At 51.7% G+C, this 23,605-nt stretch overlaps 1 protein-coding gene across 1 annotated transcript in view; it reads right to left on the reverse strand.

Moving 5' to 3' along the window:
- ALX4 (ALX homeobox 4) overlaps positions 1–5,345 on the reverse strand; it is a 43,740-nt gene extending 38,395 nt beyond the window's left edge. Inside the window, exon 1 of the mRNA XM_027719432.2 lies at positions 4,949–5,345. Coding sequence (XP_027575233.1) covers positions 4,949–5,345 — 397 coding nt within the window. The remainder of the gene's footprint in view (positions 1–4,948) is intronic.
- Between the last annotated feature and the right edge of the window lie 18,260 nt (positions 5,346–23,605).

The following is a 23,605-nucleotide window of genomic DNA, read 5'->3' on the forward strand; positions in this document are numbered from 1 at the left end:
TCAGCCCTACCTTCGCGTCTGGCTCCCTGAGGAAATCCCGCAGGTTTCCGCGGAGGAGATCCCGCACCTCCGAGTGTCTGTTCAAACAGAGGCTTAGCCAAACTCCTGGCGAGAGCTCCCTCCCCTCCCTGGGAGGGTGCCGGAACCCTTGAATGGCAGATCTGGTGGCCCTATTGTGGAAAAGAGAGGGCTATTGCCAGGGCGGCGTCAGCAGCACTCCCGGAGCCGGCGGCCGAGTCCCGCCGGGCAGCCGGCCCCGTAGCACCGAGAGGGAAGGGTCGACTCTGCCGCCCCGCTCCCCGAAGCTCGCCTTGCCTCCCCGCCCTTCTGGCTCCGCTTGCCGGCTTCTGCTCCCTGATGCCAGCTTAGGTCCCGTCCCTCCTTCCCCGCTTCCCCACTCGCGCCTCCCTCTCGCTCACTTCTCCCCTTTATACTCCTTTGTTGCCCCCCGCGGGGATCAGGGCAGCAGCATCTCCCCACCCCGGCGGAGAGAGGTACAGGGGGAGCCCGCGCCCTTATCCGCGGGGAAGGAGCCGAGAGCCGAGACCAAAGCTGCGGGGATAGGGAAGGGGAGGCAGGACCGAATGGCCACCGCAGCTCGGGATGCCCTTCTCAAAGTTCTCAGCTCCCCTGGCTCGCGAGGGGCAGCGACCGCAGTCCCCTCCCGGCAGAGCGGTTCCTGCGGAGATGCTCAGCCGGGCGGCCCACATCCTGGTGCGGGGGTACTGTATCGGACCATGCGGAGAGCCCCGCAAGAGTCCCAAGAAGAGCACACGGACCCCCTAACCCCGTTCCGCCCAGGGCGCGGGGCTGCTGCGGGAGCCGGGGCAGGGGGCAGGTGCCGCAGAGCCCTTGAACGTCGGCGGGGGCTCCGCGCGGAGCTGCGGGGAGCCCCGAGCGCCTGGCAGCGAGCGGTCCCTCGCGGGAGGCGCAGAGGGACCGCCAGCGAGCTCGTTCCTGCCGTGCCTGCAGCTTACATTACATCAGGGGAGGAGGAGGAGAAATGCATTAAAAGCGTCAATTTAAAAGAGCATGCAGCGAGCCTCCGACTCCTACAACAGTGGCTTTCTGCACTTCTAACAATAAAAGTGCACTTGTGGCTGAACTTTTTATTTGCTCGCTAAATAAAAGAAACGGTTCTTATTTGCATAACGCGGCACTTAAAGAATTTCCTCTGTTAGAGAAAGCCCGTTTCCTTTCTCCTGTTTCCTTTGAGCAAATATCCCCATCGCATTCGCCTTCACTCCACAAAGGATTTTATTCCAGCCCGTATTTCTAGACAGCAATACACGTATACCTTTCTGTGTGTATATGGGTATGTGAACACATATGTTTCAAGACATATAACTTACTTCAGCTCCACGTAATAGAAATAGCAAGTCAGATTACTACAGCACATAAATCATTAGAAAGCTTTTTTCTCTCATAAGCCAAGATATATAACCTGTTCAGAGGACTAGATGATCTTGAAGGTCTCTTCCAACCTTGGTAATTCTATGATTCTGTGGCTTTTATTTAAGAATTCGGCTTTAATTACCCGTGCCGGTTTGCGGAATAACCCGTACCCCTATTCGCGGCAGGGAACGCGGGGGAAGCCGTGCGAGGCCGCCGGCCCGCCGCAGCGCACAGGCAGGGGGGCTTCTAGCAGGGGCGTGAGGAGCCTTGCCTGGTGCCCCATAGGGCCAGGCCGGCAGCCGCCGCTGCGAGAGGGCCGCGGGGAGCCCGGCCGAGAGCCAGGGCCGCCCGGTGCCACCGTCCCTGCCAGCAGCCGGGCTGGAAGCGCTCCGACGACTGCCGTCCGTGTCCTTCGTGTATTTACGGACGCAGCTCGCCCTTTGCCTATATTTATCCGTACAATGCAGTGGAAGGGCTTAGATCTAGAAATAGAAGCCGAGAGCAATAGATGGCAGGCTCGGGCTTTTTATAACTCAAAAAAACTTGTTTATTAAAGAAATAAAATTAAATTAAACGACAACAACAAAAAGGAGTGGACACCCTGCCTGGCCGGCTCGGAAGGTGCGTGCCATGCCTGCCGTACCCCACCGGCCCAGCCCCCGCCTCAGTGCCCGGCCGCTCCGCTCCGGGCTCGACCGAGGCCTCTACCAGCGCCGAGGGGAAAGGCATAGGCGAGAGTTGCGGGGCCGCACTGCGGAGTGCAGCGCCCCCCGGGAATGCTGAGACCGGCCCGGGCCACGGGCCTGCCGCAGCGCCGGGAGTGGGGAAAGCCGGCCGTCTGAGCATCGCCCGGCGGGAGAGCCTGCCTGTTGGTCGGCCTCGGTTTGCATTTTGTTTGTTTAGGATTTTTTTAAGCTTCTTTTGGGATTTTGTTGTTTTTCAAATTGAGGGATTTACGGTCACGACATGCCACCACTCCAGCATCCTGCTCAGGCTCGGACAACGGGGAACGCTGGGAGCCAGTAGTCCCCGCCGCAGCCGCCGCGCTCCTTTCCCTCTGCACAATGCGCAGGGCAGTACCAGCACCGAAGCTGCCGCGGGGTCTCGACGGAAGGCAGCGGGGCAGCCGTCTGCTCCCCGGCTTCCCGAGCAAACCCCTCCGGTAGCTCTCCTCACCCGCCGTGTCCCGCCTGCGCTCCGGCTGGCCACGCTTGTGCCCGCTGCAGACAACGAGGGCGGCTTTCTCTTCCCGCGCGCTCACTCACGCCGAGGTTATTTACCCGCATTCGGAGGTTTCCCGGTCCCTTTAGCCCGTCGCGTGATTCCCGGGGGACAGCCCCTATGCCCGGCGCGGTGTGTTTCGCCGTCTGGGAAAAGGCGGAGGGTCGCCTACGGGTGTTGCAGCCGCTCTGCGAAACCCCGCTCTAGCTGTTGTTAGCAAGTCTCTCTCTTCAACCATTAAGCACTCTTATTATCACTATTGCTATTAATTATCCTCGCCGAACCATGTGTCTCTCATTACAGCCCACCATCCCTAGCCACATCACAAGGGGCTCGCAAAGAGCACGGGCTGGGCCAGTCCGGGCCGCTCGCCGCCGCTGCGGGGCTCCCACTGAAGGAGAGCGCGGAGGCCCGCTTGAAAATAAATCAGGGGAACCCCGGCGGTGTTAAGGAGGGTAATAAACTCGTGTGATTCTACCGGGAATTGTAATGTGGCATCACAGGCTATGCCGGCGCCCTGGGCTTTGCAACCTACAAAAACAAGAGAGCCGGTTAGCAGAGAGAGGATGGCAGGACGGTAGGGAAGGCACGAGGGCTCCCCTGCGCTCCCACTCCCAGAGGAAGCGAAGACCGGGAATGTCTCCCCCGGGCCGCAACCCCGCGGGGATCCCCGGTCCCATCGTGTCCTTCCCCGTGAAGCCCCACCTGGCGCAAGAAGGCCTTTGCGGATGAGGCCTTGACGCCGGTGGGAGTTGTCCGCCAACGGGGAAAGGGCAGGGGAAGAGAGGGAACGTGGAAGAAGGAAAAGGCTTCAATCATGGCCAGAACAAACGTGAAAGCAGCCCTTAAACAGAGCCCTCATGCCACTGCGCGGTTGAGTGGGGAGATACCCGCGGGAGGAGGGTTGCGGGCAAGGACCCGTGAGGGCCGGGGCAAGGAGCAGAGTGCAGCCGGAGGAGGGGGGACGGGATCGACCCCTGCCCGTCCTCCGGGCGCACCGTAGCCAGGCTATGCCTGCGCTCCCGAGCACGGCTGTATGGCGAGGACTTACTGCCCTTTCCCAGTGAAGGGAAGTCACCTGTGCGGGGAGGAACTGGGGCTGTGGACCTGAATCCAGGGACACCTCAGATGCAAGTAGGGGGCGATGGACGGCGCCTGAACGCGAGCCGGCACGCAGCGGAGATGGATAGAGGCATGGCGCCTCTGCCCCCTTTTAAGTCTAGAGATGGGGCGAAAAAGGTAAGTAAAGAGGGAAAAGAGTGCTCAAATGACGGCGAGAGCACAGAAGTGGGATTGCCGGCCTGATCAGGACCTCTCCTGGCTACCCTGCGCCCTCATTCCGTAGACACCGTCCGTCTTAGGGTCTCCCTGGAGACACGGTCCTATCGCTGTCCCTGCCCCTTGGGGACACGGTGGACTGACTCATCCCAGGATGGGGACCACCTCAGAGGCGACGCGCTCAATCTAGGCCGGGACAGTCCCTCTTCACCCACACAGAGATCACGATGAGGAAGAGGGATTTCATTTCCACTTTCTCTTCATGGGAAAACTGATTAGGGGGATTTATTTGTTTCGTTGTTGAATTTTTGTTTGTTTTTAGGGGGTGTTGTTTGTTTGTTTTCCTTTTTTCCTAACCCCCCAGATACAGCGGAGACCTCCCGAAGAAGCCTTTTAAAGCCACGCTCGGAAACGACACGAGGAGCGCCCCCGTTCCCGGCTGTCCTGTGAGCGCCAGCGCGAGGGAGTGTCTTAATTGCTGCTAATGACCCGCAGAGAGGATGCGAGGGAGTTATCTACAGCAGGGCAGAAATCAATTAGAGAAGTGGCAATTAGGAGAGAAAGTGAGAGACAGGAGAGACCGTTACAGTGAAAAGTGAAGATTTCTGTGAAGTTTTCCAGAAATTCTTCCTGTGGAAAAGTGTCCCCGCGGAGAGTACACTGCGCAGCCCGGCGCTCCGCTCTTTCTTTCTCTCCCAGTTTCTGCGGACTTCCCCGCACTGCTCAAGAACTAACGCTTTGCGGGAGCGCAGCGGCCCCGTTCCGAAATTACGATTAAGATCACCGCAAAGCGGAACACTGCAGGAAAGGCGGCTTCCCGCGGGCGTCGGAGGCTCCAGACCCGTCTGAGAATGAAGATACTCGTGGGGCACGGCGGCACCCGCTGCGGCGGGAGGGGGCTGCGCGCCGGAGCCGGGCAAGGTCTCCTTGACCCTAGTAGGGTTTGTTCTGCCGGGCAACCACCCCCCACATCCCCGGGAAGCCCTTTCCAGGCCCGGGAGTATCTGTCCGTTTTCGCCTCCAATGTTTCCCCCTCCGCACGCCAGGGACTCACCGTAACAGGAGACCTGCAGAGTTCCGTTGTGGCCGCTGCTCTCTTGCAGCTTGATGTTGCTGTCCGGGGGGGTTTTGCAGGGGCCTCGCTGCATGTAGAGGTGCGGCGGCTGTTGCTGCGGAGGGTATTTGTTAAAGGAGGCCGGAGCCCCGGCAGAGCCGGCAGCCTGCACACTGCCATCCAGGGACTGACATTCCTGCTGGCTGTAGCGGCTCCGGCACTTAGTGCTGCTGTCACCAAAGCCTTGTCCTTTGCTGGCCAGGAAAGTAGGGCTGAACTTGTCACTTGCTTGAAATGCCCTAAAAGGCGAGGAGCCTTCTGTGTCCTGGGAGGCTGCGTTGTAGTAGGAATCCATGGCAGCCGGATCACAATAAGAAACACAAGTATCAGCATTCATTCCTAAAATTAAAAGGCCCGAGTGTCCTTAATGCGCTTGGAGGGGCACCAGGAACCACTCTTTCTCTCTCCCTCTCGCATAGACACACACTCACAGCTGGGCTGGGGAGCTCTAAGAGAATTCAGATGTTGGTGAAAGCTGACCAGAACTCCAAACCCCCTTAAGATCTCGCACAGTAAAAGGGGTCTTTTTCTTTCCCTCCCTCCCTCTCTCTCTCTCACACACACGCTTGCCCTCCGTCTCTCCCTCTAAACTACACTTTAAAGAGGCTCTTCTCCGCACTTTCCCCCCACAATAGGAAAGAAAAAAAAAAAAAGAGAGAGACCTCTCCCCCAATTAGTATGTAGATGATGACAGTGGAGGGGAGGGGGCCCAGGAAGGGGTGTGTGAGAGTATGTGTGTTTATGGGGGTGTGTGGAAGCAGAGGGGGGGTGGAGGTCATATCTTTTGCGTTAAAAAAGTTTAAAAATTAAGCCAACTAAACAAAACAAAACCAGCCCCAAAAGTTTTTATGATTAAAAAACAGAAAATCAAGCGGATGACATGAACGCCACGAAGAAATGGGTGCGGGATCCGCGCCGGCGGAAGCGCCAGGGACGATTTAATGGTCGTGACACGCTCTGTTTGCTCCGGCCCTCTCCCCTGCTCACTGCCCCAGCTGCGGGGACCCTCGCCGCCGCGACCCCCTCCTCTGTATTAAAGGCAATACGGATTTCCCTCGCAGCTATACGTCTTTAAGCCTCCCCCCCACCCCTCATCGCATTAACCCCTTCAGGGACGACAGCTCTCCCAGCGCTGCAGTGAGGCGGTGCCACAGTCGCCCCGCACATCGCCGGACGAGCTCTCCATCGCGTCTTGGCGCACGTTTATGATGGTCGTGATTTATTTACCTCTAAAAACGTGCTCTCTCCAGGTGTAAAACAACTGCATCCAAACGGGAGGGCAGCAGGGAGGGATTTTAACAGTGTCACCAAGCATACAGAATCGCACCAGGCTTCTGGGATTGCCAGAGGTGACTTGTAAAAGGACAGAGGCTGACAGGAACCCTTTTTGGTTTGAGGGGTCAATTGCAAACCAAAAAGGGCTTAAAATAAATCAATACTCACCTTTCGTCGTTCATCTCCCCCCGCCCCCCCGCCATTCAACCTGATTCCCCTCCTCCCTCAATTAACTCCTACTACCCCTTCCACTTACTCGTACCCTGCCTTCCTCCCATCCCCACATCTGGTTTCTATTGCTCACTTACCTTGAAGTTTTCAGTAATAAAGATATTACGCAAACTAAATGCGCAGTTCTTCGGTCAAGAAGAAAAAAAAGAAAAGAAAAATTGAAATAAAAGAAGAGAAAATCAAGTAAATAAAACAGAAAATAGAAACGGAAAGGGAAGAAAAGAAGACCCTTAACCCCTTCGGGAGCGCTGGCCGTGACGAAGCCGGCTGCGGGCGGGGGGCGGGGGCACCGTCGGCTGCTCTGGGCTCCCAGCGGGCTCCCCGCGGAGTCCGGCCCATGTGTCCTCCCTTCTCCCGCGCAGCTTCCTCCACCCCGTGCAGAGTCGGGGGGACTCGTGGCTTTCATCTGTGTGTGTGTATCTGTGTGAGTGGGGGGGAGCAGGCTGCGGCTCGGGGGAAAGTAGGGCGGCAGAATGGGAATGCGACCCCCAAGACGACTGCTCGGGAGGGGCCCGTGGACACCGCCAGCCTCCAGGCCTTTGCTCCAAGAGCGAGGCCAGCACCGCCGTTTTCATTATCTCAGATGTGACACTAGGCGCCCACCCCTCGCACCAGTATGCAGAAGGGATTTCTAGCGACGTTGTCGTTAAAAACAGCCAGAGATGGTTTCATTTACGAGATTTCAAACCATTTTGCAAGTCTCACTCAGAGCAGCGCTGGGCTCGCTCAGTTTTCTTGTCCAAGAAAGCTTTCAGGGGATTTGCCTTCCTTATTCTCTTTATTACCTTACTTAATTCTTTTCTCGTCTTTTCTCTCTCCCTTCCCAAACTCCCCCAACCCACCGCAGCCCCCTCTCTTTCTCTTGTCCGCCACATAATGAAAACCAAACCAACTCAATGCATAAGAGTCTTTCTAAAAACCACTTCGGGGCGGCCAAGGGGGCCGGGGCATTGCCGGTACCGGCAGCCTTCGAGCGGCTCCGCCGAAGGGCAGCTGCTCTGGGTACCGGCAGCACTCCAGCTCCCGCATCCTCGGCTCCGGCACGTCGGACTCGCAGCCTCTCTCACGGAGGAGGGGCACGTTAAATACTTGTTTTCCAGTTCTTTCCCCCCCGATTATTTCGGGGAACGAAAGAAATTCTGTGAGGGCAATTCTCGATGCTACGGCTTTATATTCGGCCTCGGGATTTCTCTTTGGCAAAGTTAAATAACAGCAAGAGTAAAATCTAAAGGCGGAGATTTGGGGATCGGGCAGGAGATTTTATATATATATACAAACATATATATACACAAATATATAAATACACACACACATATATATATAAAAAAATTTTTTATTCGGAAGTGTTGCGATGCAGTGGCTCGCAGAGACAGTGCGGCGTGGCCGAACCGAAGGAGGGCTGCCCAGGTTCCCTTCGGTCAGAGCAGTCTCCCAGCCCCTCCTTGCATTAGACTATAACGAAAAGTCCATTAATTTCACATCACAGCTAATCCGCAGCCCTTGGAAAGGACTGCAATAAAACCCTCTCTCTAATGGCCAATTTTCCGTCCCTGGAAGCGGGAGGTTAATTTGGGAATCGTTACCGGGAGAAAGGGTGCGCGCAAATACCTGGCGATCTACCGGGGGTGGGAGGGAAAAACGGGGTAATCACTTTTCTTGACGGTTTTCGTTTAGGTGGATTGGGTTTTGCGTGCAGTTCTCTCAGCAAGTGTGATAGGGGATTCCCGCAGCCCCCGTTAGCCGGGGAGCGGAGCCTTGAGAATACAGAAGCAAACAGGGAGCCTGTAGCCCCCTCCTGTTAAACGAGGCGATGGGGCTTCTTGTCGCGGCGCTGCCGGCACGACCGTGTCCCTCCGGCCGCGGGGCTCTGCCAGGCCGGTCTCGCCGCACTCCCGCCTGCGAGACCGAGGATCCGCAGAGCAGGGACACAAAGGGACGAGCAACACTTGAGGCACGATATCACCATTTTTTTCAGAGTGATCTCAAACCTACCCTGTCCCTGCATCAAATGCGTCCAAAAGGGAAAGGCGAAAGGGCAGTCGAAAGGTCTGCGCTCCGCAGAAACCCGTTGCCAATTCCGTGTGTATGTATGCTTTATACTGAGACCGTTTTCAGGTACGATTGCTGTTAGTTTTGGAAGGGGTCACTCCCGAGGGTCCCTTCTCACATAGAGCTGCGGGAGCCCATATGAGAGCCAACCGGTCCGACTGTATGGACGGCAGCTCACACCGAGCGAGCGGGTCATAGCTGGGGGAATTGTCGGAAATCTCCAGCGCCGGGCTATCCAGGTGTCGCCTGCCGGCGACACCCCAGGGAACAGGGACAGCTCAGGACAGCCCTGCCTGGCTTGTTTTCGAGAAGCCATTTCCTTTCTGCAGAAGCAAGGGTGGGCGTCGCTCCCGGGTGAGAACCCGGTGCGAGGCGCAGACGATAGCAGACGGATCCTACATCTCGATCTCTGAAAGAAAAACAAATCTTTATTCCCGTGCGATTTAAACAGTCAGGCTTGTGTCAAGTCCAGGGGAAAGGCAGAGGTTTCTGCACACCGGGTGCGACAGCGCAGGGCTGCGGGAAGCGGGAGCCGGGAGGGCTTCTGGGACGAGCCCCGCTCTCGCTGGAGGCCGAGGGGAGGAGGCAGGAATGCTTTTCCCCGCTTTCCCAGCCACGGCCGAGGGAAACCCGCCGTGTCCCCTCAAGCCTCCACCGTCCTCCCGACACTCCCGGTGGCTGCAGCCGGAGCAGAGACAGGATGGCTGAGGAGAGTCCCGGCAGGGCTCTGGGGTGCCGGCTCCAGAACCCCCGGTCCTCCTCCCTCCCTCAGAGAGGTGGGAGAGTAAATGCCTCGGTTCAGGGAGCGGGGTCATTTCACTGGAGAGAGGAATGGAGAGAGGGGGGATCTTTCACACCGTTTCCTCTCGGCACTCTGGTAGAGCCCTGCTCTTGGAAACTGCCTCGAGCTTGTTTCCCCAAAGGGTTAGTTTGTGTGGTCACTTCAGACCTGCGAGCTCCTTTTGTACTGAACCGAGATCTGAAGGCGACCTATTTATAACACCGCTGCAAGGGGGGAGAGAGGGAAAAAGTATTCAAAAAGTATTCGCGCTAATCTCCCCTAACATTTTTTTTTTTTTTTCCGGCGGGACGAAGACTGCATCTTTATTTCGGGCGTGGAGCTTGCCTAGCGACCATCCCGACAGTACCTGCCGCCTTGCGCTCTTGGTTCCTGCCACCCGCCGGGCACCATCTGGGGCCTGAGCAGCGCTTGGCGGGGGCTTTGCTGTCCTGCCTTTTGCGCCTTTCTTCAGGGATAAATGTTTGTTGTTAGCAAAATACGTTCCTCGTGTCAAGAAGGTGCTTGCAGAGAACTGGAGCTGACCAGCTCTTCTCTTCCCAGGGAAAGCGAAGGAGCAGGCTCCGAGACGGGACAGGCTGGCCCCTACCTCCCCGGGTTTGTGCGGGCAAAGCTTTTCTATCCATGTCCTCCGAACTGCCCCCTGCTGCCTCTTACCGCCACCTCAGTAAGGCGGCAGTGCCTGCTCCGCTTCCCGCAGGCTCTCATCCCTCAGCCCTTGTGCCTTTCGGCTGTGGACCCGCAGCCGCGCTGCCCGTGGCTCCCCGCGGCCTCGCTCCGCAGTCTGGCCCGCCTTACTGCTCCGGGGACGGTGTGTTCCGTGCGGATCCACAGGTGTGCATGGCCACCTGTCCGTGTACCTGGATGGTGTCACCAAAGCGGTCACGGAGGGACGGTGGGTGCGGGACCCGAGGGACTCAGGATGCCCTCCGTTGCCGGTCAGCGGACTGAGCGGCTCATAGTGGGGCCCCGGTGCCCGCTCTGGGTGGAGGGGACCAGACGGAGGTCCCCCGCCCATTCCGTGAGGGGCACGGGGGACGGAGGCAGGAGGAGGCCAGAGCGACCAAGGTCTACTCCTCTCGCACGGCCTCGGGCTTCGTAAGGTGCCGCAGGGCACTGCTCCCGGCCGGAAGGGCTTTCCAGCCGAGCTTTTTTGTTCTCTTATTTCTGGTGGTTTTGTTGTTGTTGTTGTTTGTTTTTATTTTTTTTGTTTGTTTGTTTTCTTTTTCAGGCAATGCCGTGCTCGCGTCAAGATGTGGCAGGGAAGGGCATTTATGCACCCAGTCCTGCACGCAGACCCCGAGGCTGCCGCGGCCGGAGAAGGGCGGCTGGACCCTCTCCAGTGGCCGAGGGTTGTGCCCTGCGCTGGAGTCCGAGTGGGCAGTGGAGCCCGGGGGCTCCGGAGCAGCACAAACCCCTCGGTCTCGTCCTCCCCCACCGTCCCAGAAAAATACGGAAAATCACTGCTTTTGGCATCGCGCTCGCGGGGCCCCGGGTGACGCCACTGCGTGAGAACCAATGGGAAGACGGAGCAGGGGCGGCCCCCACGACCCCCGCGCCTCGCTCCGCGCCCCACTCCGTCTCGGAGAGCACCCCGCCGGCACAGTGTCCCGGGCCGGGCTGAGCCAGGTGGGGGAGGCTCTGGCCGGCGGCCTCCCTCGGACCCCAGCCGGGACTTAGGCAGTAATGCCGGGCTGAGTTAAAGCCGTTCTGCGCACTTCGCCCCGCTTCCAAGCATCCCCGAACGCGATCTGGGATGCGGGAGTGTCTGCATCTAATATGCCATCCCAGGCCTGAAATTTTTAGTGACTGTCTGTAATTTCCTTCATGAGGGGAAAAATACACTTGCTATTAGTTTGCTCAGTACTTTCCTTTTGCGTGTGACCTTGCCAGCACTGGCTCTAAAGTCAGGCACTGTTTTTTGCTTGAGTCAGAAGCCCGGGTGTAGAGCAGCTTCAGGGAAGGCGGGGGCCCTCCGGGCGGTACGGCGGGCTGGCAGCCCTCCTGCCGAGGGCTCCCCGGGCCGGTGCACGACAGAGCCCGTGGGAGCAGAGGGAGGGGTCCGGCCGGGCCGCTTGGCGAAGCAGCGGAGCCCTGGGGATGCGGCGCCGCGCTCTGGGTACCACTCGGCTGTCCTGGAACTGTGCTACGGGACCGGGAGGAGCCACCGCCCCAAGTGCCCAGCGCCCGGCTCTGTGACCTTTCGGGGCCAGGGCCGCGATGCGCCGCGGGATAGGCTTTTCCCCGTGGGGTGTGTCGACCTGGGAATGTCCTGCGTGCCCTGAGCTAGAAACGAAATGGCTGGGGAGAAGGGGGCTCCGAGCCGCAGGCAGTTGGTGCACCTGTCAGTGCGGCGAGAGCGGCTCTCCCTGACCTTTATGAGCAGGGCAGAGCTGAGCCAGCCCGCAGCGGCGGAGACGAGGGAAACGGGACGGAGACACTCTGAGGCAGACGGGGAGGCCGAGCGAACGTGAGCTCTCCCTCGGACTGTCACGTCTGGTGCTGAGACCCGGCCCAGCCGCTCGGGCCTCTGGCCCAGCCCGGCGACCCACCTCCACCATCCCTCGGCAAAGAGCAGCTGGTGCCTGCTGCTGAGTGAAGATGAAAAGCTCTCCCAGGGAAGCGTGGATACTTTTAATTACAAATATGAAGCACTCAGGGCCAGGTGACCCCAGGTCTGTAGAGGGGCGGCAGACCTGCGTCTGTTCCCTCGTTTCGTCGTGCTCTGCTTCCCACCCCCGAGCTCTCAGGTTGCCTCGATGGGGAGGCCGGCTTAGACCCATCCTCGGTACCGCCCGACCCTTGAATTTCGCTTATTCCTCTACTTATCTTAGACTCTGACAGATATTTCCACCCCGCGTGGTTTGTAAAAAATCCACCTTTCTCATTGCAATTTCCAGGCAGCTCTCTCAACCCATCTTTAAAACAAACAAGAACAGATCTCCCCAAACAAAGCAACTCCAGACTCACTGCTAGAATTATAACCGTGATTTTTTTTTTCTGTTTATAATCGCGCCCCAATTACAGATATCACAGAGAAATGTTAGGCGGTCAGTGCACCCCGCACAAATTTTTTCCGTATGATTTGCGCCAAAATCTGCTGCACCAGCAAGATTTAGGCGCTCAGGGCTATGGCTGCAGCGCGCCACGGAGTTCCTGGCCCGGGCGGGGAGCGTCCGCGCTGCAATCCCATCTCGTGCTCCGAGGCCAAGGCAGCGGCTTTCCCCCATCCCGCTGCTCGGAGAGCCGGTGTCTAAGGCACTGGATCCAGAGGAAAGCCCCCCTTTCTTCAGCAGGTTCATTCGGGGAGAGATTCAGGAAGGGGAACGTACTCTTTGTGGGGAGCTCAGGCAAGCCGTGGATAAGTCCTGTCCCGAAAAGAGAGGGCAGCAGGACAAGGGAGATTTGCAAATAACGTGATCGCCTTCTTCGTACGGCATGTTCTCTCGGCACACTTCACTGCCCGCCTGCTGACCTGCCGCCCTCGGCGGCCGCGGGCACACACCACCCGGCCCGAGGGCTACCCGGCTCCACCGCGGCTCCCCGTGAGCTCTACTTTCCACTGCGGCCGGGTCTCACAGCCGCAGCGACGGGATCTCCGAGCAGATGTGATTCCTAGCAGGGGTTTATGCCGCTCTTCGAGTCTCCTGGACCATAGCTGTGACCTTTTCTTTGCTGTTATTCGTTTGCTTGTTTATTTTTTTAAGCCTTCCAGGAACGTTGCTATTCCTTACTCTTTTTTTCGAACTCTCGCAAAAAAATCCTATCAAGGCTTATTGTGTCAGAGCCATGCCTAATTAAGGGAGAATCAGTTCACAGGGTTCACAGATTCCCTCCACAGGATGGCTCAGGGTTGATTTTATAAAAAGCATCCAAGAAATTTTGCAAGCAGTGAAATAGGCTGAGGGGATGCCTGGATGTACATTCCATGAGGATGCCACATACTTATTGTAAAGTCTCACACTGAGGGAAGCAGCCTTGTTTTAAGGCAGAGAAAACGAGTTTCAAACAAAGTGATTGCCCTAACTCACACTAAGCCACAATATCTGCTCTCTACTGGGAGCTGGGAAAGAGCTCAGGAGTCCTGCAGGTCTCCACCCTTCCCTCCAGTGAGCAGCTCAGCCAGCCCCCAAGTTTCAGGAGAAGGTACCTTATATACTGACAGACACAGGGACATCAGTGACTAGGATTTCTCTACGTCCGGAGCTTCCTCAGCTCTCCCTGGAGCCTGAGAGAGCTGAAGCAGCTCGCACAGAAATGAGGCCACTGTGATTTAGACTACTGATCAATCTTGGTGAAGTGCACCCAAGTCTCCAAATTCGACGGCCAACAATCTTGCCCAGACACAGCAACAGACCTCTGCCCAGCAGCCACCCTCAGCTTTTACGGGTCATCCACTCTTGAAACCTTCTCACTACACACTACAGCCAGGGCACAAGAGAAAGTCACCGAGAAAGCCCGAAAAGGAGGAGTCGTTAGGAAGTTCACTATCAAAGTAGGAGCGGTGTGACTTGTCATCTTTGGTGGCTTAAAGGTCAGGACAAAAAGAGGGAGTAAACTGAACAGCAACAACGATAACAACAGTGAATCATATAATCACAGATTGGTTTGAATTGGAAAAGACCTTAAAGATCACCCTGTTCCAACCCCTCTGCCATAGGCAGGGACACTTTCCACTAGAGAGGTTGCTCAAAGCCCCATCCAGTCTGGTCTTGAACACTTCCAGGAACTGGGCACTCACAGTTTCTCTGGACAACCTGTTCCAGTGCCTCACCATGCTCACAGTAAAGAATTTCTTCCTAATGTCTAATCTAAACCTGCCTTTCAGTTTAAAGCAACTCTCCCTTGTCCTATCACTACATGTTCTTGTAAAAAGTCCCTCTCTATCTTTCTTGTAGGTCCCCTTTAGGTACTGGAGCTCTTATAATGAAACAAATGCAGAGCCTCCACAGCTATTGCAGTCTGTGAGGCACACAGCCTGTGGCTGTGCTGATGCTGGGATGGGGTGGGAGGACAGTCAGACAAACCTTCCCCAAGTTTAAAATGACAGTCCAGTCAGCTGAGCACCAGGGCCACCTGTGTCCTCCCTGCTGCTCAGATTTATAGAGTGTAACATTTTAATAAAAAACACACACACCTCTCCACTTTGGTGCATTAAGAGATTTCTAGCAAAACACAGTAATGTTGCTATAAATTTCCCTCCCAGCACCCTCACAAGTAATAACTCAAGCCCCAGCATTTTGCATTTAATGTTTATTTTGATGGCTGCATTCCAGAAAGAAAAGGGAAAAAAGAAGCAAAAACTACTCAACCACTCTCCCCATTGCTATTAGCCTGATGTTTTCAATAAAACTTAGTGCAAAGTGGGATACAAACACTTGGAAAAAGAAAGGAGGAAAACAAGCACACTTGGGCAAAATTCTCCTAGACATCTGCCAAGGCCTGGGTTCAAATCCTGGCTTAAATTACAGATGCCCTGCCATGGGTTCTCATTATGTTCTCCTCCACTGGCATGCTTAAACAACACCCCAGGAAGTTGTACCTTATGTTAAGCAAGACTCAGTGGTGGGATGCTCTGAAGGACTGAGACATATGGAGGCTCGAGGTTGAAATGGCCAAGTCTGGAAGTTAAAGACTGAGGCTTCTTGGCCAAGTAATGCAGGGCAGAATACTAGGAGCACTGCCAGTCATGTTTGAAGTATGTGACAGAGCTATTTAAAGCTTTCAAAACACCTGCTTCTCTGTGAAGCCATCAGTCCTTCACGTGCACCGGCACTAAGCCCACATTTGCCACTGAAAAAGGACAAAACCTCGCAGACAGATGGCAGTACACCCAGACAAGCCATGGGCATTTCCTTGATGATCTCTGACTGTTGAGCTTAAACTCTCATTCAGTGATGAATATTTACCCAGATGCAGTTTAAACTTCTGATTACTTAGCCAGAAGTAGTAACCGTTCAATTCAACCTGATTCAGATGTGGTTGACAAAAACGTGCTGAGAGCAGCAGCACTACATAATCAGGTTGCTAACTAATGAGGGATGTTGCTCAAGGCCACAGTGAACACGTGTGTGTGAAGTATGCATGTGGAGAACTGCACATACAGAGCATGTGAAACCCATCTTTCTGCATCAGACTAGGAAAAGCCAGTGGATTTAAGGAATTACTAGATTTAAACATTGCAAAATCTTTCGGGTTGCCCATTCTCCAAGGCACAGTTCACCTTGCATTCCCTGTCCAGTAGCCCAGGCACATGCTGGTGTGGCTGTGTCTCTGTCTTGGTGTGTATTAATCCAGTTGCGTCCAGACCTGAATTTTCCAGATCTCCTTCTCTCCTCAGATCACTCTAGACCCCAAGTAGATTCAGAGGCTGACCATATTGCTACCATGATGTTTCACTGAATCATCAGTGCCTGCACACATTCTTTTAGGACAAATTCCTTTGGTTAACGAAGGCACAAGCAGCTTCCTTTTCCATGGGGTTTCTCTAGTCTCTGAATACTTTTATATGGTATTCACTTCTCCCCACTTTTAAGTAGTGAAATCAGAAATATTCGCTGCCCCGGGTCAAGGGCACTGAATCCACCAAACAATTCTGCTATGGTGGCACAGGAATGATTTCAATCCCTTCTTGCAATCAGGCCAACCTCACTCTTGAGTTCTCATCCAACACTGATGTTTCTATGCACAAAATAACTCTCTATTGTTTGGCTTAAGACATTAGGTTTATTGGGCAAATGCTATCTAATAAATTAGATATTATGGTCATGACTTACATATGAGGAGGGACCTATCATCTCACACTAATTGATATACTTTGACATAAATGATAAATTTGTAAGTGTTCACAATACCCAGCTTCTCCTAAAAGGAACTCTGTGCTATCTATGATACTGAAATTTCCATACCATCTGAGTGAACCTCTGCATTGAATTCTGTCATATCAAGCCATCAAAGGCAAAAAAACTCCAGATCACAGAGGGCCAAAATTTAGTACTGAGGCCTGTGGTGTCTTGCAATGGCCCTCTGTTTTTTTCAGTGGTATGAAACGAGCATCAAGACTTGGTCCTGAGCACACCGATCAGAGTGAAGGTGTAACTGCCTGTAAAGTCAATAAGGCTTTCTGATCTCCATTTTCGAGCTAATATGATTATTTCTATTTGAATTATTCCTAGTTACACATGTTGCATGTGTGCAAGGCACCACCAAACTCTCTGCTGACAGGAATGGGAACAGCTCTCAGCTCCTTGCCAATGATTGTCAAAACCATATTTGCAGCCAGAACATGGCTAGAAAATGCCAGATTTTTCCTTACTTAAAGTTGTTCTACTGGCTTCAGTGCTGATGAGTGGTTTCAATGAGGATAGCACTAGTTTTACACCTAGAAGCTGGTCCTTTGCTTCCTTTTCACTCTCCTTTTGAACAGAAATTTAATTGAGCAACTTACAGCTCTGTAGGGCAAGGCTGTTAAATATGCTGGCAAAACAGCATCAACCAAACCTGTCCTTGCTATTACCTGGAGAACATCTGCTTAGTGAACAATATTTGTGATTCTTTGACTCTTTTTGAGAAACACATCAGACTGTGACCCCACAGGTCTGAAATATGAACCTGCTGTTACTAAAGGGGTTAAGACACATCTTTTTACCTGTTATATTTTCCCATCTTCCTTCCCAGCAGAATTGTCTGCAGCAGCCTTAGTGTATTGAATACCCAGGCTGGTTTTTCACCTCACAGAAATTGGCATGGCTCTGATGACATCACGGTGATTCACACAAGGCATTTGACTCCTCAATATTTTTGTCAATTAAAAAAAAAAAGGAGAAATCTAACGATGCTTAAAAAGAATAATGCTGTTCAAAAGGAGGGCTGCTTGGGTTTGAGTTGATTGTGTTCCAACAGTCAGAATCAGCAAAACTTTCAGCCAACCTGGACAGGAGGAGAGAGTCCAGGGATGTGTCAATCTGACATCTTTTTTTTATACAACACATGACACTGGAAAATATTGGAAGAAGTATAGTAGTTCCTCTTCAAGGCCTCAAGCAGCATGAAGGAAATATACTCAATATATGCACTAAAAACCCCTTAAATTGACCCAGTGGACTAATAGCTAGTTCCAAGAAACTCAGCATTTTTTTTTTAGGTTAATATTCTTTTTATAAGGAAAATGGGAATAACAGTTCACTCTGGATGACCGGCATAATTTGCTTCAACTGCATCAGCACTCTTGCAGGTCAAATTTTAGGCAGTTCTTTGGTGATATTTCTGCGAGGGCAGTGGAGTTGATATTTCTGGGAGGCAATGGAGTTGTGTGATGCCATTTAAACAAAACAGAAAGCTGAAATATGATTTTTTTTAGGTTCCTTGGGGGACAAGAAGAGATTTGTTTTAAAAACCTTCAGTCACCTTAAATCCAGAAATTTATTTTGCCTTGGGACAGGCAGCAAGGATGAGATCACTGAACTGTGCAGATGAAGAGAGACCTCAGAGGTACCACAGAAACAAGAGTCTGGTTACTTGCATGGCTGAGGATGAAATGGAACTCCATCCATTGCCTTGTGTCCAGTTCCTCCTCCCCAGGGGCATAATTTCTGTGTTACCCTGGGTGCAAGCCTGGCAGGCTGAGTCAGTGCCCTGGCTTTGGCAACTGCCCAGGAAACCTGTTGCAAGAGACAGTGGGGAGGATCTGGTGGTGTCCTCTTGGATGCTTGACCCTGACCTCTGTTTCATACCTGCATGTGACAAACTGCCAAACACTGTCTTGGTTTGCTATCAGAAACTAGTTTGCCAAGCTGATCCTTCTGGACTGCCCTCCTTTGAAATCCCTAAATAACTATAGCAGGAAAAGAAAAGTGGTGTGGTTATGACTAGGTCTGAGAGATTATGTCCTTGTCCTTTGAGCTGCAAATATGGTCATGGGGAACTGAATTTATTTGGAAACTAAATTAATCCACTGGAGGAAAAAAACTCCAGTAAAGCTCAGTGCAGTGATGTTGCTATTCAGGTCTGCTGATGATACACCTCTTGCATAGTCTCCTTACAGAAGCAGAGGCCAATTCAGGGTCATTGTACTGATATTTCAATCTCTTGAGAGATTCCTCTGGTAAGAATATGAAGGACCACATAGAGTTTAGTGGCCTCCCTACAGGTGTGACTACTCACAGTGACCTGTAAACAGATGTCTGAGCTTGAAGGGTGAAGGGATATGCAACAGTTCTAAAAAGTGTTAAAAATCCTAATTTCTGCAGCCCATCATTCCAGAAAAAGTACCCATACACATATGTTCAACTAGTAGAGGCACTTAAACTTTGTTTTCCTATCTGCTAAAAAGAGAAATATACATATTTTTTGGAGCTGTCCAGGAAGCATATATTTGGGTCTGTGAGGGAAGTTGAGTTTCGGGAACTGTCTCCTTCTCTTCGTCATATGAAACTCCAGCATTTCAAGCATTTGGGTGGAGTAGTTTTCAAAGGGAAATCTCCCTAACCTCCTGAGACTGCATTATGTTGGCTCATACAATCTAGATAGCAACTTGTCCCAATTTCTCTGTGCCTGGGCCCAATCTGGCTTGTGCTAACGTCAATAACATTTTTGCTGTTCAACTTGTTGGCAGCAGAATTAGGTTTTCTGTTTGTATTACTTCTTTATCTGTGATTTAGATTTTCTGCCAAGGCTTTTAACTGTTGATGTCAACTGATGATAAGGAAAGCAAGAGGAGTGGGAGAGACAATTTTTTTTACTTGAAATACCATATATTGAGCATATAAGCATCTTACCAGTTGTGTATGGTTCTTTATGCAAATGTCTACCTTCCCAGATTACAATAACTTGGCATAGTTATTCTGTACTTGACCTTCGCAAAATAACTCTTAAAGGTACTTGTACATCTTAAGCACTTTGAGTATTATGCAAATAATTTAAGAGCCAAGAGCAGGAAGACCCATGAGTGGTTTTTCAAAAACTGGGTAAAGAAGAGTCTAAAGTTAAAGTTAACTTCTTTATCCTCTCTCTCTGTCTCTCTCTTTGCCTCATATGGGCCATAAACCAATATCCTCTATTTTCTAGAAGCAGCAGTAACAGTGACTAGTAGCATGAACATGCAAATATTAAAATTTGAGCTCATTCAACCATAATTGACTGAAAAGAAAATGAAGTGAGAACAAAAAGCTTAGTTTCACAGATAAGAAACAAATAATATCTTTCCCGAACACATAAGGGTACATTTCTGTCTCACTGATTAGAAATCCTCAGGAGATTCAGGTTTCAAGTGGAATTAAAAGCTTTATGATTTGTTTAGCCAATACATGTAAACTCAAAGGCTATTTTTGACCAGGAGTGTATCCTTGGTGCAGGGAGCATTTGCAAACAGACAGTGACACTGTCCCCTCTATGCTGCTGCCCAGCTGGTACATGAACATTTTTTCTGTGCCATGCTGGGAGGTAGCTGCTGGAAAAGCATCTTGGGAGGGGTGATTGTGGGGCTGGGATTTTTGCACATTATGGTCAAAGACCAGGATGGCCAAGAGCTCTGGCAGACACTGAAGGACACTGTGTCCTGGCTGGGGCAGCTGAGTAACACCCTGCCCCGCGCAGCAAAAAAAGGAAGACTGAGTACCTGAGGGTTGCCTCTGGCTCCCGGTCCTTCCTTCCTCCTGAGCAGAAAAACTTCATGGTCAGTTCTAGGCTGGAGCCTTAACACAGCCCAGCTCCCCGAATATTTGAAAGGCAGATGCTCTTATATAAAAAAGTCAAAGGACAAATGCAATTTTCTCTAACAAAGTAACAAACTTACAGGCACAGGAATTTCTTGTGGGTTTGGATCATTGCTGCAAAATATTACTGTGAAAGTATCCTCACTATGTTCCCTTGCCAGCATGGATGGTTGAACAGAACTGCTCCCAGTTGCCCAGACTGGGCTCTCATTTACACGCAGGTAAATAAACCTAGGGCAAATCCATAAGACTTTGAGAATGAACAATGCGAAGTCTGGGACTGATTCAGGGAGGTATAGACAGAGTAGTCTGATATCAGTCATGGACTAAAAGTGCAATGGTTAAGGTAAACAGCAAAGACAGAAGTATTCTGCCAATACACTGCTTCACAGGAATGAGTCTTGTGAGAGAAACTGTTTGTCCTTTTCAAATAGGAATACAGCCTGCTTGGTAAAGTCGACTTACATTAAATCTGCCTACTCATATTTCTGGAGGATGCCTGTCTTAATACTACCAGATTAAATATTCTAGGATGTGGAATTAAGATGGAACTTTATAAAGTGAAAGCAAATTTTTTTATGGATTTTAACGAAAATAGTACCCGTGTGACACCAGCAGTAACACTGCATATTTCTGGGAGCAAATGTTGTAAGACACTTTGTAAGACTGCTACTCAAATGTTGCACCCAGTTCTGCTCTCCTCTGGATGGACAAGTGGTGGAGGAAGTTGAAAAGATTTTTGGCAAGATAATCAAATAAATTATATAGCAGGAGGCTGTGTAGAGCATGATTCATTCATGTTATTGGGGAGAAAAGGTTGGGACATCACTGACTGTGCACACTTGCAAATAGAAATATCCACATACATGAGACCTTTCCATTCTGCAAAAAAAATGCTTTACAAGATGCAATGGTTGGATGCTGGAGTCAAACAAGTTCAGCTTTGGAGCAAAGTACAATTTCATTGTCACCAAAGGCATTTCTGCCTGTCCTGGGGACAGAGTAGTTTCTTGGCGCTTTGGAGTTTTAAGCTTGGGCAGCTTTCAGAAAGACATGCTTTAACCCAACATCTGGGAAACACCTATTGCCTGTGTAATACAGGAAGCAAACAAGATGATCACAGCAATTCCCTCTGGTCTGGGAGCCTGGGAATAGAAGGATGGAGGTGCTTTGCTTTTGCAGTGGCATTTGGTGATACAAAAGTTCCTTGGTCATTTAGGTATTTTGGGGTCTTTATTTTATAGGCAGGGATAATGTCTAAATACACATTATTTTTTTAACACCATCACCCCCTCTTGTGCTTTGTAGAGTCCCAAGCTACAGTTGCAGAGCTGTGGTCAGGATAAAAGCCGACAGCCCAACCATAAATCAGCCAGAACCGAGTTCCTTAACCTTTCATATTAACCTCTTGCATTGACTTGAGCTAGGTGCTACGCTCTGCTGCTGTAAATCATCCTGCAGAGAATTTATGAGCCTCAGCACAATAAAGGAGTTTTTCTTTGTCCCCCCCGCCCCCCCTGCTTTTCCCTTAGTGCATTTTAGAAATTACGCAGGAAAGGCCTAATGACTGGGATCTATGAATATTGCTAACTCCCCTTCCCCACCAAAGGGATCTGGCAGGAAGACGTGGGGGTTGGGAGTGGGGAGAGAGAAACTCTTAATTTCATTTATTGGTGACATGATCAGGAAAGCCTATTCTAAAAAAAACAAGAAACTGTTAGTTGCCCCTTGGAATAGGAAAAACCCCCAAACCGTAGTAATGAAACCCATTTGGGGGTTAAAATAACAATCTATTCACTCAGATGCAGTCATCACCCTGCTTCCCCCTCTCCTCAAAGCTCTCAGTGCACAAGGATGATGGGATGCTTTGCCCTGTGGACCCAGAGCGCTCTGCTCAGGTCACCCCTGCACACTCTCCAGGGGCAAAACCACTTTGCTAGGCTCAGCCCTCTCTGTCCTCCTGAATAGCCTGTGGCAGCATGAGGAGAACCCTTGGAACACCCTTTTCCTCTCTGCATCTATCCAGTGAGGCTGTGGCACTGAAATGGGAGCCAGCAAAAATTCGTGGCCCACAGGAGTGTAGGTGTGCCTTTCTGCTACCAGGCACTTGGGGAGAGGACCTGGGGCTGGGGTGGGCATGAAGATGAGACGGTTCTGCAGTTTTTTGGTGCTGTTGGGAAGGAGGAGATAGTTTTACATAGACATCAAACATCATGGATGCCTTCTGGTGTAAGTGGAAGCCTGCCAAATCCTTCCTTCCTGCCATTACTCTGTAATGCTCTAGTTTGCTATCTGCTGCTCTCCATCTCAGATCAGGCTGCATTTCTCCATTATTCAGAGGTTTGCAAGTATTCTGAGGTATTTTTGCAGTTAATGTATGTGACTCTCATCTGTATCCTGGTATCTTTCAGCCTGTCTACCTGCAGTATTTCCATGGTGCTGGTGACTGCAGCATCTGACCCAAGACCTAAGGAGTTTGGTGTCACTACCACTGAGGTTGCTCTTACCTCTAGCTCTGACACTGTAAGGCCATCAATGTCAATGAACTTCACATTGCAGGGACGACCAAGACCTGCTTGGCCTGAGAAGCTAGGCTCTCTGACCCCATGGCTAAAGGTAAAACATTGTGCCTGCTGACACTTTTTGGGGCTTCTGCCCCCCAATATTTTGATGCCTGATGTGAGAGCTGCTCTCTTATGCAGGAATGCTGTTGGGTTGTGAGGGTTACAGGCATAGCCTTGCTGTTTCCAAGCCAGCATCTCTGGGCCCCACACCATGAGGTGGTGGGGATCAGAGGTACTTCAGCTAACTCTGAAAGAGCTACCTTGGAAGCAAAGCACAGGCATCAGCATGTCCCACCACCTTCCTGAATTATCCACTTTTCTGTGGAAAATCAGAAAATTAATAAAAAATGAGCATCCTTCTGTCCTACCTGTGGTACACTCCCTTTCCGTGGCTCTTTTAAAGATAAAATGGGCACTTCAATTAAACATAACTGGAGCTTCAGAAATCTTTCTCTTTTTCCCAGGGTAGGCAATTTTATTCCATTATTTATATCTGATGCTCCCTAAAACCACAGTGACTTTTTTTTAGGTGCAGGGAGCCGTCTGGGCTTTCCTGTCCAGGGGATGGCAGGGAGCAGCGTCTGCTCCCTGAAGCTTGGGATGGTTTAGGGGATCGGTGTGGCACTCCCTATAGAGAGGCGCAATCCTGAGGGTTCTGTTTCCTCGCCGGGAGAGCAGCACAGCTGTTCCATGGTTTACTAGGCAAGGGAGCAAAGCAAACATCCATCAAGGAAAAAGTTAAAAAGAACAGGTTTCCTGGTTACATACAAGGTGGGGGCAAGGACCTGCATATTTATGTGTTGGGTTTTTTTTCACAATGAGAGAAGAAAACTGAAGAGGGTTTAGCTGAAAGCTTTTCTCATGCTTTCTATTTCTCCTTCCCTAGCCCCTGCTCCTGTTTTTGCATCTGCCTGTGAACTTGTTGCTTCTCACCTGCCCCACATTTCCCCAGAGCACCCCCAGCATG

Source organism: Pipra filicauda, unplaced genomic scaffold (assembly GCF_003945595.2).
Source record: "Pipra filicauda isolate LSUMZ 115617 unplaced genomic scaffold, ASM394559v2 scaffold32_size4067784_pilon, whole genome shotgun sequence".
Taxonomy (NCBI): Eukaryota; Metazoa; Chordata; class Aves; order Passeriformes; family Pipridae; genus Pipra; species Pipra filicauda.